Here is a 17,760-nt window from a genome sequence, read left to right as displayed (position 1 = left end):
ATATGAACAGACCAATCACAAGCACTGAAATTGAAACTGTGATTAAAAACCTTCCAACAAACAAAAGCCCAGGACCAGATGGCTTCACAGGCGAATTCTATCAAAGATTTAGAGAAGAGCTAACACCTATCCTTCTCAAACTCTTCCAAAATATTGCAGAGGGAGGAACACTCCCAAACTCATTCTACAAGGCCACCATCACCCTGATACCAAAACCAGACAAAGATGTCACAAAGAAAGAAAACTACAGGCCAATATCACTGATGAACATAGATGCAAAAATCCTCAACAAAATACTAGCAAACAGAATCCAACAGCACATTAAAAGGATCATACACCATGATCAAGTGGGGTTTATCCCAGGAATGCAAGGATTCTTCAACATACGCAAATCAATCAATATGATACACCATATTAACAAATTGAAGGAGAAAAACCATATGATCATCTCAATAGATGCAGAGAAAGCTTTCGACAAAATTCAACACCCATTTATGATAAAAGCCCTGCAGGAAGTAGGCATAGAGGGAACTTTCCTCAACATAATAAAGGCCATATATGACAAACCCACAGCCAACATTGTCCTCAATGGTGAAAAACTGAAACCATTTCCACTAAGATCAGGAACAAGACAAGGTTGCCCACTCTCACCACTATTATTCAACATAGTTTTGGAAGTGTTAGCCACAGCAATCAGAGAAGACAAAGAAATAAAAGGAATCCAAATCAGAAAAGAAGAAGTAAAGTTGTCACTATTTGCAGATGACATGATACTATACATAGAGAATCCTAAAGATGCTACCAGAAAACTCCTAGAGCTAATCAATGAATTTGGTAAAGTAGCAGGATACAAAATTAATGCACAGAAATCTCTTGCATTTCTATACACTAATGACGAAAAATCTGAAAGTGAAATTAAGAAAACACTCCCGTTTACCATTGCAACAAAAAGAATAAAATATCTAGGAATAAACCTACCTAAGGAGACAAAAGACCTGTATGCAGAAAATTATAAGACACTGATGAAAGAAATTAAAGATGATGCAAATAGATGGAGAGATATACCATGTTCCTGGATTGGAAGAATCAACATTGTGAAAATGACTCTACTACCCAAAGCAATCTACAGATTCAATGCAATCCCTATCAAACTACCACTGGCATTTTTCACAGAACTAGAACAAAAAATTTCACAATTTGTATGGAAACACAAAAGAACCCGAATAGCCAAAGCAATCTTGAGAACGAAAAATGGAGCTGGGGGAATCAGGCTCCCTGACTTCAGACTATATTACAAAGCTTCAGTAATCAAGACAGTTTGGTACTGGCACAAAAACAGAAATATAGATCAATGGAACAGGATAGAAAGCCCAGAGATAAACCCACACACATATGGTCACCTTATCTTTGATAAAGGAGGCAAGCATATACAGTGGAGAAAAGACAGCCTCTTCAATAAGTGGTGCTGGGAAAATTGGACAGCTACATGTAAAAGTATGAAATTAGAACACTCCCTGACACCATGCACAAAAATAAACTCAAAATGGATTAAAGACCTAAGTGTAAGGGCAGACACTATCAAACTCTTAGAGGAAAACATAGGCAGAACACTCTATGACATACATCACAGCAAGATTCTTTTTGACCCAGCTCCCAGAGAAATGGAAATAAGAACACAAATAAACAAATGGGACCTAATGAAACTTAAAAGCTTTTGCACAGCAAAGGAAACCATAAACAAGACCAAAAGACAACCCTCAGAATGGGAGAAAATATTTGCAAATGAAGCAACTGACAAAGGATTAATCTCCAAGATTTACAAGCAGCTCATGCAGCTCAATAACAAAAAAAGAACAACCCAATCCAAAAATGGGCAGAAGACCTAAATAGACATTTCTCCAAAGAAGATATACAGATGGCCTACAGACACATGAAAGAATGCTCAACATCATTAATCATTAGAGAAACGCAAATCTAAACTACAATGAGATATCATCTCACACCGGTCAGAATGGCCATCATCAAAAAATCTAGAAACAATAAATGCTGGAGAGGGTGTGGAGGAAAGGGAACACTCTTGCACTGTTGGTGGGAATGTAAATTGATACAGCCACTATGGAGAACAGTATGGAGGTTCCTTAAAAAACTACAAATAGAACTACCATACGACCCAGCAATCCCACTACTGGGCATATACCCTGAGAAAACCATAGGTCAAAAAGAGTCATGTACCAAAATGTTCATTGCAGCTCTATTTACAATAGCCAGGACATGGAAGCAACCTAAATGTCCATCGACAGATGAATGGATAAAGAAGATGTGGCACATATATACAATGGAATATTACTCAGCCATAAAAAGAAATGAAATGGAGGTATTTGTAGTGAGGTGGATGGAGTTAGAGTCTGTCATACAGAGTGAAGTAAGTCAGAAAGAGAAAAACAAATACAGTATGCTAACACATATATACGGAATCTAAGGGAAAAAAAAGCCATGAAGAACCTAGTGGCAAGACGGGAATAAAGACACAGACCTACTAGAGAATGGACTTGAGGATATGGGGAGGGGGTGGGGTGAGATGTGACAGGGTGAGAGAGTGTCATGGACATATATACACTACCAAATGTAAAATAGATAGCTAGTGGGAAGCAGCCGCATAGCACAGGGAAATCAGCTCGGTGCTTTGTGACCACCTAGAGGGGTGGGATGGGGAGGGTGGGAGGGAGGGAGATGCAAGAGGGAAGAGATATGGGAACATATTGTATATGTATAACTGATTAACTTTGTTATAAAGCAGAAGCTAACACACCATTGTAAGGCAATTATACTTCAATAAAGATGTTTAAAAAAAAAAATGTACATTAAAAAAAAAAAAAAAAAGACACAGACCTACTAGAGAATGGACTTGAGGATATGGGGAGGGGGTGGGGTGAGATGTGACAGGGTATGAGAGTGTCATGGACATATATACACTACCAAATGTAAAATAGATAACTAGTGGGAAGCAGCCGCATAGCACAGGGAGATCAGCTCGGTGCTTTGTGACCACCTAGAGGGGTGGGATGGGGAGGATGGGAGGGAGGGAGATGCAAGAGGGAAGAGAAATGGGAACATATTGTATATGTATAACTGATTCACTTTGTTATAAAGCAGAAGCTAACACACCATTGTAAGGCAATTATACTTCAATAAAGATGTTTTAAAAAAAAAAAAACAAAACTGATCAGTGGCATCCAGGAGCTGGGAGGGAGTAGTGGTGGTTGGGGTGGCGGTATGAGAAAAAAACAGCCTTTTTTTTCTTTTTTAAGGAAAAATCCAGGGATGTTTCTTGTGTGTTTTTAATTTATCTTCCCCTGAAAAAAAAAAAATCTTCAATACAACCTAATGAATGAAATGTCAGATGCCTCTGTGGCCAATACCAGTACACTTATATAAGTATACGTTAATGTTGTATGGAAAGAGCACCTCTAAAATTGAAACTGCTTAGGTAGATTTCAGGGGTTTTAAAATGTTCTTGGGCCTTAACTTTCAACTGTTCTTTGCTCATACTAGGTGATATTTGATGACCAAATTTCTGTCACTTGGGAATTGCTAGCAGGGATGCTTGTCAATAACCCCTTTAAAAAGATTGTTTTGGGCTTCTGCGGTGGCGCAGTGGTTGAGAATCTGCCTGCTAATGCAGGAGACACGGGTTCGAGCCCTGGTCTGGGAAGATCCCACATGCCGCGGAGCGGCTGGGCCTGTGAGCCACAATTACTGAGCCTGCGCGTCTGGAGCCTGTGCTCCGCAACAAGAGAGGCCACAATAGTGAGAGGCCCGCGCACTGCGATGAAGAGTGGCCCCTGCTTGCCACAACTAGAGAAAGACCTCGCACAGAAACGAAGACCCAACACAGCCAAAAATAAAAATAAATAAATTAAAAAAATAAAAAAAAAAAGATTGTTTCTTGCTTATCCCCGTGGAACTCCAGGGTCCAGCACATGATAATTTGCTCTCTGTCAACAAGGGGGCTCTGTTATTTGGTCAGTGCTATAACTGTCCAGTGAAAATCTTTATAATGGTGATGATGTGAACAAAGAAAATCCTTGGCACTCTCAAGATAGGTTCATGTCAAAGATCATGTGCTTAACTCTCTGATATGTTGGTGCTATGCTAGGTGCTAGGGTTAGAAAGACAAGTAAGACAATACAAAAGAGGACACTGTAAAAGGAAAGTGGGGCTGAGGAAGTGGTCTCAGACAAAAAGACATTCTATTTGGTAAGAGGCACATAAGGGAGGAATAAAGCGTGTAAAGCTAGAGTAGTGGGAATCCTCTCATAAAAATAAATAACATCACTTTCTTCTGATTATTGTTCATTGCTAAAACAGCAGAAATTAGAAAAAAGTATAAAGAAAACATCAAAATAGCCTATAACGCCACCATCCATGGTGAACATTTCGGTAGGTTTCCTTCCAGGCTCTTTTCTAGGTACATATACCCGGATGTTAGAATATTGGCTGAAGCCTCAAGATAATAGACACTACATTCCAAAGGAAAGTTGGAGAAACCTACGTAAAACTTGCAAAAGGTGATGGTAGAAACCCCGAGTGCACCCTTAGGTGATCATGCTCCTCCAGTGGGTGATCTGTATCAAAGAAGATGAGGAGATGGGAATCATAGAAGAGGATTCCGGGGAGAGGCCATTCAATTGCTGAGGCCTGCACTACTCTGGGGACCAGAAACCGCCTTCTTTCCTCCAGAGCTCAGGGGAAATCCTTTCCTCTGGGGTAATTCCCCTTCTCCTGACATTTTCCTTGGAGACCTCTCACATAATTACCTTAATGGCTCAAGCTCTGGAAAACAAAAATTAGAAAAGGAAGTGGTTTTCAGGCAACTTTTGATTTCCAGGCCATCACAGGCCTTCCCTTTGTAAGGAAGCCTTTCTCCTCTTGATTGGGATAAAGACAAATAAAAATTGCAAGTAGAAACAAAGCAGTATGTTAAAAACTCACACTATAGCACTTTTTTGAAACCAAATTGGGACCATATCAGACACACTGTTATTTAAAGTTAATATTATATACTAGGCACTTTCCATTATAGTCAATGGTCTTTGAAAACACGTGTGTAATGACTGCATACTGTTCCGTTTCTTGAAAAGAAACTCTGAGAAAGTGGGAGAACTCAAGGGGAACAGTAGCCTCTTCTGTTGGCAGGCAGCCGGAGGCACCGACTTGAGAGAGAAGGTTGGATAAAACCCATGAGCTGCAGAACGAGGCTGGACCAGAAGCGCTCACGTGTCACCATTACCACCGTCTTCACCCACGTGGTTACCACTTATTGAGCACTTATGTTCCAGGCACTTGCTATCTTATTTTAACCACCAGAGTTCTAGTTCTGCAAGTTGAGGGTACATAATATCCATCAAGAGAGCTTGCTATTAATGCAAATGCTCACCTACCCCTTTCCTCCTTTCTCGTTCAGTTGGACAGGGGTGGGGCCTAGGGATCCCAATGATCAATGTGTTCCTTGTCGATTCTGATATAGGTGAGCCACTAGAGTTGAGACATGCCAGAAAAATGAGGCTTAAAGAAGTTAAATAACTTGTCCAAGACCTTTGACCTTGAATCTGAGCAGGACCCTGTGGGGCCCTCCTGGATACAAAAGCCTTTCTGTGTCCACCCCCCTGCCCCGTTTCTTATTTGCAGAATAAGAAGTTATGAAGCAACAGGACCTGTTGGGGAGAATGCCAGTGGTTTGGGGCACCCTAGAGTATGAGGTGTAGGAGAGCAAATTCAAACAGTGGCTAATCAGGGAAGTGAAGGAATGCAAAAACAAAGTAGCAAAAATCAAGAAACTACAGTGCAGGATCCTGGTTCCTCCTCAAGGAATATATGTAACAATATCTTTGAGTTCTTCTGCAGAACTAAGGCCCCCACCCAGGTAGAGGATGGTGACTTCAGGCTGAGCACAAGATTCCTGGAGCACCACCCTGTTACCTCACCACCAACCAATCAGAAGAAAGTCACACACCCTGCAGCCCTCACTCCAAATTTTGCTTATAAAAGCTTGTCCTCCAAACCATGGAGGAGGTCGGGGTTTTTTAGAGCACCAGCCACCCATTCTCCTTGTTTAGCCCTGCAATAAACTTTTCTCTGCTCCAAATTCTGACGTTTCTGTTTGGCCTCACTGTGCTTTGGGCACATGAACTTGTGTTCAGTAACAACACAAGGCAGTCCGGTGGCAGACTGTTCCTCCCCCTCCCCTGGGGCCTTAGGGAATGTTCCTTCCTGGTTGCTTCCACCTCTCCCCCAGCCCTCTCTGTGCCTAATGACTTGTGTTGTCTTATATTCTTCCAAAAGGAGTATTCCCCAGCAAGAACTATTCTACAGGTGCCTGCTTCCAAAACAGCACCTCCATACTTTTGTTCCGACCCTTTCCTCTTCATCCTAGAGCCTAGAGCATTTCTATCAGCACTGTCAACATCTAGGAGTTTCTTAGAAATGCAGAACCTCAGGCCCCATCCCAGACCTACTGATGCAGAATCAGATCACCAGATGGTTCACACACATTAAAGTTGGAGCAGCCACTGTCCTACACACTTCTCAGCCAGAAGTTAATCTGATTACTTGATTAAGCAAGTCACCATAAAAAGGAGTGATTTTTCAACCCTGTTTGCAGGTTGCTCTTTTTTAAAATGCTGATTCCTGGGTCCTCTTTCCAGACCAATTGAATCAGAATCTTAGTGGGGGTGGAGCTTATATTCATCTATATTTTTATGCAATTCCTTGGGTGAGTGTAATGTGAAGTTAGAGTTCAAAACCACTGCTTTAAAGATTCAAATATTTTAGGGGGACATTTAGAAACATAAAAACTGCTCTAAGTAATAAGAAAAAAATACATAAAATCCTACAATGGTTTCTCATAACATTCAGGATAAATTTCAAATTTCTCACATTAACACGCAAGGCCCTTTCTGATTCTAAGCCCTGTCTACCTCTCCAGCCCCATTTCCTGTTCTCCCACACCCCATACCCTAGGGTGTCCCAAACAACAGCATTCCCCCCAACATGTCCTGTTCTTTCATACCTGTGTGACTTTGCCCAAGTTCTCTCTTTAATATCCTTGACCCATTTCTTTGCCTCTGGAAAGCCTTCCTTAACCCCATGATTCTTAAGGAAAAACAAAATCTGTTTTTAAAATTAAAACTTAAGGTTTTTGTTTTTCTTTAATGCTTTCTAGCTGCTTGTATTGTCAGCCATATCTCAAGCCCAGGGCCTCAAGCAGACGTAGGCTATTGTCTTCCATAAGCCTTGTCTTCCAATAACCACATTGAGAAAATGTTAAACATCAGAATGTGCTAATTTAGAGATGACCCTTGAATATTGTTTAAAGCTGATTTAAGCTCCAGCAAATGCAAGGCCAGTGCCTCTGGGCAGAAGAAATAATCAATTTTGCCTCCCACAAACTTATTGTAAGTACCTAACACACACGCACAAAAGAAAGCTTCTCCTTTACTAGAAAAGAGCTTTTGGTACATCATGTAATTCTTACTCATTTGAAATCTAATTTGACACATAAATTGCTTTTCCTAACTTTTCATCAATTTTTAGAAACACCATGAAATGAACATTGCTTTTCCATTTATTTCTCTCTGTTGAAAATGTCCTTCCTTGAATAGAACATGAGGAAATTTTTGGATTTACTTCTCATGATTTAGTGGCCCATTTTTGAATATGTAAACTTTGGACCAAATTAAATGAAAAGTTCAAAGGTCCCTGAGAAATAGTCAGACCTTCTCTTGCATAAGTAATGTGTCTGCTTGTAAGAAAAGAGCCTAAACATCTCTGAAACAAGTGTTCAATTTTTTCTTCTCATTTTTTCTTCCAACATTTTGACAGATAGGAGTAAATAAATACCAAGGGTATACACTTCTCTAGAATGTTCTGACCTCTAAATTCTCTCTGTCCTGTCTGCTCAGAATGGGCTTAAGGGAAACAAACAAACAAAAATCCTATTTAAAGAAAAAAATGACAGGTCTTAGCACTAGAAAGTCAACAATTGGCAGATTCTTTTATTTGTTTATTAAATATTTATTGAGCACCTACTATCAGCCAGATAGGGAGATAGGCACCTCTGTAAGCAGAATCACTTTGGTCAGGGTCATTGATGTTACTGATGATCTCTACCTTGGCAAATCTAAAGGTCAGGTCTCTGTTCTCAACTTACTCCTCCTCTCAGTGGATTTCACCCTCTTTCCTTCTCCAGAGACTTTCTCCCCTAGGCTTCTGAAATACTGCGCTTACCTGGTTTTCCTTCTACTCCCTGACTATGCCTTTGGTGTATCATTTGCTGGCTCCTCTTCCTCCTGAAAGCTAACTGTTGGACCTTTCTTCTTCTCTATCCACATTCTCATCCTCAGTGAGCTCCTCTAGTCCTGTGGCTTAATACCATCTAGATGCTAATGACTCCCAAATCTGTATCTCCAGTCCCGTTTACCCTGAGCTCTGGACTAGATCATATATCCAACTGCACATATGATATCTCCACTTGGATGTTCAATAGAGATTTCAAACAGAGCTATTCCCCTCAATGTCCCCACATAAAGTCCCTCCTACCCCAGTCTTTCCCATTTAGTAAATTGCATCATTTGCTTGACCAAAAATCTAAACGTTAGGGATTGCATTCAGCTGCGTGTTAACAGAATCCAGCTTAACCAGAGAGCAGGGTTTTTTTGTTTGTTTATTTTCATATAATAAGAGGACCAGAGGCAGGAAGACCAGAGCTGTGCACTGGTCCCCCTAAGCCAACAATGTCCCGGCTCCTTCCATCTTTTTTCTTCACCATCCTCATGGTCACAAGATGGCAGCCCCACCTCCAGCCTCACATTCACATGCCAATGGAAAGAAAAGGAAGGAATTAACAAGATGGAAGGCACAGAGCCTAGATGGAAAGAGCAAAACACTCCCAGAAATTCCTAGTAGATTTCTCCTTATCTCTCATTGCCCAGAACTGTGTTACAACCTCTACCTCAGATAGAAGAGAAGCTGAGAAATATGCCTTTTTAGCTAAGCACATTGCTACCCTGCACAAATCAGGGCTCTGATATATGGAAGAAAGGTAGAATGGACTCAGATAGGCAATAGCAGTACCCGTTCTATCGTCCTGGACTGCTCTCTTTTCCTACACTTCGTTACCAATCCTTCAGCAAGTCCTATCACTCCCACCTCCAAAAGACAGAAAATTCAACTGCTTCTCTTCATTTCCATTGCTCAGACCCCAGCCGGAGATACCATCGTCTCTCCCTCAGACCACAGCATTCGGCCTCCTAGCAGGTCACCCTCTTCCACGCTTGCCCTCTCTCTAGCCCTTTCTTCACACGGTGGCTGGGATAAGCACTTAAAATTATAAATATAATCACACCATTCCCTTTCTTAAATTCTCCAAAGCAGGGGTCCCCAACCCCCGGGCCGCGGACGGGTACCAGTTCGTGGCCTGCTAGGAACTGGTCCGCACAGCAGCAGGTGGGCAGCGGGCAAGCGAGGGAAGCTTCACCTGCTGCCCCCCATCGCTCGCATTTCCGCCTGAACCATCCCCCCACCCGCCCCCACCCGCATCCCGTCTGTCCGTGGAAAACCTGTCTTCCACGAAACCGGTCCCTGGTGCCAAAAAGGTTGGGGACCGCTGCAAAGGATCTGTCACAGTTTGGGTTTCCTCCAAGCAGACCCTGACACAAGTAGTTTGAGAGATGCAGGACACATGGGTGGGGCTTCACAGCGAGACCAGGAAGGGAAGGCAGGCCATAGCAGGTGCGAGACCAAGCCCTCCTCCCCCCACCCGGGGGGCAACAGAAGCTCAGCCCAGGGGAAGCCCTGGGAAATGGGGTTAAGACACTTGCCTCAGAATCACCTGACCGCAGGGACAAGGAGGTATTTCTACACCAGCCCCCAAGGGTTGCTGGTCGCACTCTCTTGGCTTGCGCACCTGGTCCTGGACTCACCCCTTCCCTGAGCTAACTCACTGCAAAAGCCAGCACTTCCTTCCACTTATCAGCCTTTCTGCTTACAGACCCTCACAGCTTCTTCTTGAAGCAGAATCACAGGAGGGTGCAAGAGCCACTTTATTTCTTTAATAGGATAATTTCAAAGTACAATTTAAGGATGATGAACGTCTGTCTGAGTTCTAGTCTCATCTGAAAGAGCTAAATTTTTGTGATGCTCTCTCTTTGACAGACAAAAAAACTATATAACATCTTTACTTGAGATGAATAGATACACACTACTATATGTAAAATAAACAACAAGGAGCTACTGTATAGCGCAGGGAACTATTGGGTTGGCCAAAAAGTTCATTCAGGTTTTTCTGTAGGATGATACGGAAAAACCTGAACAAACTTTTTGGCCAACCCAATGTATTCAATATCATGTAATAAATTAAAATGGAAAAATATCTGAAAAAGAATAGATACTGAATCACTTTGATGTACACCTCAAGCTAACACAACATTGTAAACCAACTACTCTTCAATTAAAAAAAAATATAGGAAAATTTCAAGAAGGACATATAAGATTTGGAATATTTATTTAAAGTCAATATATTAAGGTATGCATCATTTACTAATACTAGCAACTAATTATATGTATATTCTAGCTATAAATGGCATTACTATGACTATGGATCTGGAGGGTATAGATGAACAGTCGGTAAATAACTGTGGATATATTTCTGCCTTTAGATTAGCTTACTACTTGTCTTTCCTTTCTTCTTCAATTGTTCTACAAAGTAATCATTACAAGCAACTGTCAGAGCTGCCACCATGACCACAAATTCATTAAAATCCACTTCATTGTCCTTATTGGCATCCAGGTCCTGCATTATCTTATCAACCAACTCGGGATCCTTTTGACACTAAAAGGAAAAAGAAAATTTCTAACTCCCAGGCTCTGAGGTTCATAATGACAACTGAAATCGTATTTTCCTTTTATCTACATTACAGTTTGCATTTCCATTTTTAGCATCTAAAGCAATTTCCAAGAGCCTATTTGCAGGGGGGTTTGAACCAGGCACACATTCTAAATGAGTCTGGGCTTCTGCCGCCCCCCCCACCCCTGGTCATATAATCCTCAGACCTAAACACCAAGAGGAGCAAACAGCAGCACATCAAAGTGAGCCGCTGCTGATGAAAATGCATTTACTGGACAGGCTGAGGGCCAGGACCTGGGGAGGAAATCAGGGGGACATGAAAAGAAGGAAGCTTTGAAGCCAAAGAGGGATAGTGAGTGACTCTGCCATTTACCAACAATGGGACTTGGAGCAAATCACTTAACATTTTTAAATGTCCTTATTTATCAAATGAGGAAAAAAATATCTCCCACAAATTTGGGGGTTACTTCAACATGCTTTTATAAGTGCTTAGCACCACGTTGTTAGATTTTGCAAATAAAAATTCAGGATGCCCAGTTAACTGTGGATTTCAGATGAGCAATGAATACTTTTTTAGTATAAGTATGTCCCAAATATTGCATGGGTCATATAACATTTTAGCTGGCAGCCTGTTTTGTGTGTCACAAAACAAAACAGAGGCACCCAATAAAGGGTAGATCTTATAAGGATGACTCCATTTTATAGGTGGAGAGGAAAGCAAGGAGCCCATTGAGGAGATCAGGGTTCAGAAAGGGTGCGGTGGTGAAGCACCTACCTTTCCTATTATAAGAGGCTGATGAGAAATGTTTCCAAAAGTATAATTCACTTCCTCCAAGAACTCCCCATTGTCCTCTCATTAGCTGCCAACCATTAAATGGTTGGAAATTTAAATTGAATTGATCAAAATCAACTCAATCAAAAACAATTATAAATTTCACTTGAATAAATCAATGTGCCAAGTGTGGCCTACCGAGTCTTTTGTTCTAAATGTTATGTAATACAGTAGCCAAACTGAATTTGAAAAAGAAAAATGTTCTCAGGGACTCTTAAAATTACTAAAAAGGTATTGTATGTTAAAAATTTTTACTTTAAGCTTTTCCCATAGAGGGTGGGGATAAGAGTGTCATAATTATAATTACTATCGTCTTAACACAGGCTTTGGACAGAATAACATCATGCCAGGCTATTACACGTGCTAAAATCAATTCAAGGCAACTCCAAAAACACAAGAGTAAGCATTTTCTTGAGAGCAGGTTCTAAACACTCCATTGTAAGGTTTCACGTGTGGTTTTATTGAACTCCTGGCTGTTTTGAGATGTAAATCTATTTGCTACCCAACTGGTCACTGGCCGGACACACCCTTTCGGTCAATCCCAATTAGCTTGCTCTTGGCTGACAAACTCACCTGGTATTTGTTATTCACTAGAAAATTTGCCATCACATCATAAAGTATCCCAGGCTTCATTTCTGGCCCCAAACATAATATTTATTCATTTATAGACAGCAGGACAGAGCTCCGGGTATAACTTGCGTCACTAGTTATGACTATAACTCCTAGTATAACTAGCTATACCTTTGCTGTACTACGACATTGAATAATTGATAAAAGCCTCAAATATAATTTCCAACACTGGAAACCCTAACCCTAGGCACTACAGAAAAGTGCACATGCCTACAGACACAGAAAACAAAGGTCTCTAGTGTTTGCTTCCCTGTATTTAGGATCTCGATAGGAATTATACAGTGTGTGGCAGGACACAGGAGTTGGTGTACATGGAGGCTATCTCTGAACGTGCGACGCATCCACCCTCGACTGCACGGGGAGAAAAGCCAGACTCACCGAGAGGGATTCTGTGAGGTCTCGCTGCAGGAGCATTTTCAGCTCCCCCTTGTTGATCTTGAACCTGTCCCCTTCCTTGCAGGAGTAGCGGTGGAAGATTCTAATCTTCATGGTGTCCATGGCAACCTCCAGCTGGGTGGGCGTGTTGGCAGCAGAATGGACGAGGGCAGGCCACCAAAGCCAGGGAAAGAACATTTGTGAAGGATAAGTGGGTGAGGAAACATCAACGCCTTCATTAAAACGGAATATTGCCGTCCCTGGGTCAGCCCACGCCCCAGGTGACGGTTGTTAAACCATGATCATCGGCAATTAACCAAGCATTCTGCCCATCTAGGGCAGAGATCTTTGTGGGTGAGTTTTTCTCCTCCCTAATCCCCACTCCCCAACGATGGAGCCGGTTCAAAGTGTTTGGAAGTTGGTAATCAGACAACAAATACAGAGTCATGATAAACACAGATTAAAAATAAACAAAAAGAGGAAGGAAATACATACCTGTTCAGCCAGTGCAGGGCTCTGTCAACAGGTGTTTACAATTAAACTATAAGCATATATACCCGGGGGTTTCACCCCAGCACATTTGTTCCCAAGAAGATGAAACTTGGCAGTGACAAGAGATTCAAGTGGAAGTAACTCTGAGTCTGTTTTTAATCACGAGAAGGAAGAGGTGTGAGCTGCTGCCCCATGGGCCATCAGAGAAGGGCTGGCCCCCACTGTGTGCCCTGCAGGAGAAGGCAAGGCGGGAAAGAGGAGCCTTCAGGTACCCCTCATTACGGAGAGTGTGGGTACAAATGCAGTCAGTTGCTAGGAAGCTGATGACTGGGAAGAACTCTAAAAATAGAGGAACAGAGAAGAAACACTGGTTCAAACTTGGAGACTCCTCGGCAAAGCCAACAGCAAGGTCAAGGGAATATGCTCAGAGCAGACTCGTTAAACTAACCCAGTGGACAGTGAATTGTGTAGCTGTTAAAAAAAAAAAAGAGGAAGCCCTCCACGTGCCAATTTAAAAAGGAACAAAGCAGCGACCCTGGGGGTGTAGGAAAGAAATAAAGCTAAGAATATATATGCGTATATATACTTGAATTTGTCTAAGGAATCAGTGAAAGGTTACCAAAGAAAGTAAAAAAAAAAGTAGTAGCTGTAAGGGCCAAGGTGGAAACAGGGCGGTTGGGAGTAAGATTTCTCATTTACCCCTTTTAAACTGATTTTAACTTCTTCAGTTACAGGACTGTATTGCCTAGTCAAGAACTAAAAAAATTGAAATCCATGGAATGAAGCCCTAGAGGCCATGCATGTAGGAATCCACAGCGGGGGATTTCTAAGTGAGAGAAACTTAACAAAGAATAAGTCACTGGAAAAACCAAAGCCAGAAACTGGCCGCTGTGCTTTAAATGCTGGCTGTGCTCTCAGGGCTGAACTTTAATTATATGGAAAGCAAACCAGTATCCCCTTTGTATTTCCTTTCCACAAGCCTGTTGGGATGTGTCCTCGACCAGCCCGCCTCCTCCATCTTACCACGAGGCAGCCTACTGGACCCTCCGGAGAGGTCCCCAGGGATGTTCTCAGCTTATACCTAAAGCCCAATTCTCAAAAATATTTTTAAATTAGTTTTTTTATGATTAAAGGAGTATAATGTGCATGGTAAAATAATATTTTAAATACTCAAGAGTATGAAGTAAAAGTAAAATTCTCTCTCCACCATTCCCCACCCTCATCCTTCTAGGTTAACATTTTCCTGTGTGAGAAGCAGAATCACGGTGGTAGAAAGTACGGACTGCCTGGATCCAGCTCTCACCTCTGCCCCTGTGTGATCCTGGGCTTGTCACTTCCACTCTGTGTCTTCGTCTCCCAATCTGTTATCAACGGGATCACAGTAGTAGCTACCCAACAGAAAAGATTAAATGAGTTAAAATATGTGCCAGGAACACACTGAGTGCTTTGTATGTATCAGCTATTATTATCCTTACAGAAAAAAAAGATATGTTTATCATTTATATAATTATATATAACATTACACATATATATATATATATCCATAACAGCATCAACATGTGTGCCCCTAGTTTTTTTAACTTCATATGAATCTTACTATATCAGCATGTAGATCTACCCCATTCTTCACTGAAGTTGCATATTATTCCACTGGATGCATGTCCCTACGTATAGTCACGAAATATTTGTCAGGCACTGATGTTATGCCAGGTCCTGTGTAAATACAGGAGAAGAACCTTGCCCTAGCAAATCTCACTGCTATCTGTATTGGGGTTGTGTTAAGTATAGAGAACGCAGGGAATGCTGACGTCTTTTTTATGTTGGGTCTTCCCTCTAAGAATACCCCTATAGTTTTGTGACCACACTTTCCTGAGTCTCCCCATCTCTGAATGCACTTTCTTCAACTCCTAAACGCTGGCGATTTCAGCTACTCCTATAATTTCAATCACTCCCCAGACCATATCTTTTGGCCCAGAGTTCTCTACTAAGCTCCAAAACCATTATCCAACCACCTGCTGGACCCCATTCCTACCAGAGTGTCCCACAAGCTTCTCAAACTTGGTTAGGACCAAAGCAAAACCCATGCCCTCTCCACACCCACACCTGCTCCTCCTGCTGTATTGACCAGCTCTGTCATCCAGCTGTTCCCATCACCCGGCATCTGGCACTATTTTTAATTATCAGTTGAACTTATCCATTTCTCTCCATTCTTCACCACCTTCAGGACTTGGTAATTTTGGGTCTCTATTACTGTGGTGGCTTCCTTACTGCTCTCTCTACTCACTATTCTCCTCCATTCTGAGCTCCATTCTGCTGTCAGAGTAGTTTATCCAAAACACAAATCAATACCCACACACCTGGGCATTCAAAGGTCTGACCTGCCTACAAACTGACCAAAATGTTGTGCTCTCTCGTTCTTCCCTGCCTTGGCTATTCTGGGCCACTGCCTGGAATGCTAATTCTGTCTATTCCTTAAGGCTCAGTTCAAATACCTCCTCTTGAAAGTTTTCCTGCAAGCTTCCCCACTCCCCAACCTTCACCCTGATACGTGCCCACCTCTGTTCTCACTTGTCCCCCAGAGCATCTTTTTCTTTTTTATCATTGCACTTATCACACATTCTTGTAGTCACTTTTTTTTTTTTTTTTGTCTGCCCACATACTCCCCACTCTCTAGACTTTGAATGGGTCCCCTGATGGCAGAATTGATATCTGGTTCATCCTTGCACTCCACGGCATTTAGCACAGGGTCAAGCATATGACGGAAATGCTCAGAAATCTTTGCTGATGGATGGATTAATGAATGAATGCCTCAGAGAGGGAAACTAAGCTCTCCAAAGAGTTGAGCCTTGTCTGGTTTAACGGTCCAAAGAATTATTTGATTGCTTTTATTCCACATACAAAATTTGCTTCATGAAAGAAAAGGAGACAGACAGACAACAGTCATTTAAAAGAATAGAAAGAATGTGAATTTGGAACTATTTTCAGGTTAAGCTGCTGAAGTTATAAATGCACTAAAATGGGTAAGTCTTACAGAGTATGTGGGTCTCAGCAGTATTATATTTAAATCATGTTCAACAACAAATTAACTTCTTGGAAAATTCAATTGGCAGGTAAAACTCTTAATAGATGTTTAAAACTGTAATGCTGTAACCTGATTCGAGAGATGAGAATATGGCCTCTGTGTGCTTTGCTCTTGGGGTTTAAAAGCAAGGTGGTTTCTGCTTTGTTTCTGCTTGGCTTTAGCAGAGCTAGATGTTTCCTTTGGTATATGCTGCCCCTTGGTGTCAGGCTGCAGGACTGCATCTGGAAGCCCTCTAATTCCCAGAGTGTGCTTGATACAGTAAATTGAGCATGGCCCTTCTTCAGGAACTTGTCTGTGTTGTAAGCCAGCCCCAGTCTCTGCCCTCCAGGAGACTTTCAGAAACGAAGATAATGTCAAAAGTCTCAACAGGACCCTGTCAGGCCAGTGACACAAATTTACAGGTGACAGGAAATCCCAGGGCGGGCAGGGCAGACATACCTGTTCATAGCCCAGAGGGGTCCTCCAGCAGCACCTTACTTGCTCTGAGTCATTAATTACAGTTTTACTTTTCAATTTCTAGTGTGTGTCATAACCCTTAGGACTAAAAGCTATAACTTCACATCCAGGATAGCATGCAAAGAATGAGAGAAATGGAAATATCAGATATGGGAGAGTTTAAAAGTAAGGACTATTGTAGAGAAAAAAGAGCTATTGAAAATCCACAAGTGGGAGGCAAAAAGAGCAGAGCTGCTGGAAAGTGGGGCTTTGGCCATGGAGCCTGAAAAAAAGGAAATATGTGAAAAATAAGCCATCAATATTACCTGGGATACGACTGACACCCTAAAGGTGCTTGAGCCTGCCACAGATTCCTAGGAGGGTCTGCCTCTGAGGCCAGGCCAGAGTCATACAGGAGGTTAAGCTGTCTCCTTCCAACATTTCCAGTTTTGTCTTTTTAAGTAACCTGGTTCAAATGTTCTGTCACTTTCATAACAATGACATGGGCGAGTCGAAAATAATTATATGGGGTAAGAGGGAGAGATTACAAAAGGGCAGGAAGAATCTTTTGGGCGTGATGAATATGTTCGTTATCTTCATTGTGGTGATGGTTTTACAGGTGTATACATGTCAGAACTTAAAGTTTGCATTTCAAATACATGCAGTTTATTGTATGTCAATTATAACTCAATAAAGCACTTCAAAAAAAGAAAGAAAAAACTTTCCCAGAATCACATAACTAGATTATAGCAAACTGAGATTCAAATCCATGTTTGTCTGACAAAAAAATTAAACCATGCAGCCATTTAAAAGTAGAATTATAAAGACTACAGAAATGCAAAAGAAAAAAAGACTACAGGGATGCAAAAAAATTTTTTTAGCAAAACAAGTGAAAATAGTAAAATTAAAATCATATGTATGCTACAGTGGAAAATTTGTGTACATATAGAAAGAAGGAAAATGAAAATAGTTTTAATAGTTATTTAATAGAATTATGGATGATTTAAAAAT

General features: G+C 41.5%; 2 protein-coding genes across 2 annotated transcripts in view; both read right to left on the bottom strand.

The window, feature by feature from the left end:
* The window catches only part of LOC118893615 (proteinase-activated receptor 2), a 75,504-nt gene that overhangs the window by 22,694 nt on the left and 35,050 nt on the right, over window positions 1–17,760 (bottom strand). The window contains exons 2-3 of the transcript XR_005019510.1: window positions 14,536–14,620; window positions 12,744–12,875 (exon numbers count right to left, since the gene is read on the bottom strand). The gene's annotated coding sequence lies outside the window, so the exon portion shown is untranslated. The remainder of the gene's footprint in view (window positions 1–12,743; window positions 12,876–14,535; window positions 14,621–17,760) is intronic.
* The window catches only part of LOC118892493 (proteinase-activated receptor 2-like), a 30,081-nt gene continuing 23,032 nt past the window's right edge, over window positions 10,712–17,760 (bottom strand). The window contains exons 4-5 of the mRNA XM_036847270.1: window positions 12,744–12,875; window positions 10,712–10,888 (exon numbers count right to left, since the gene is read on the bottom strand). Coding sequence (XP_036703165.1) covers window positions 10,712–10,888; window positions 12,744–12,875 — 309 coding nt within the window. The remainder of the gene's footprint in view (window positions 10,889–12,743; window positions 12,876–17,760) is intronic.

This window comes from Balaenoptera musculus, chromosome 3 (assembly GCF_009873245.2).
Source record: "Balaenoptera musculus isolate JJ_BM4_2016_0621 chromosome 3, mBalMus1.pri.v3, whole genome shotgun sequence".
NCBI lineage: Eukaryota > Metazoa > Chordata > Mammalia > Artiodactyla > Balaenopteridae > Balaenoptera > Balaenoptera musculus.
The sequence above is the reverse complement of the archived record's forward strand: the minus strand, read 5'-3'. Positions and strand labels throughout refer to the sequence as shown.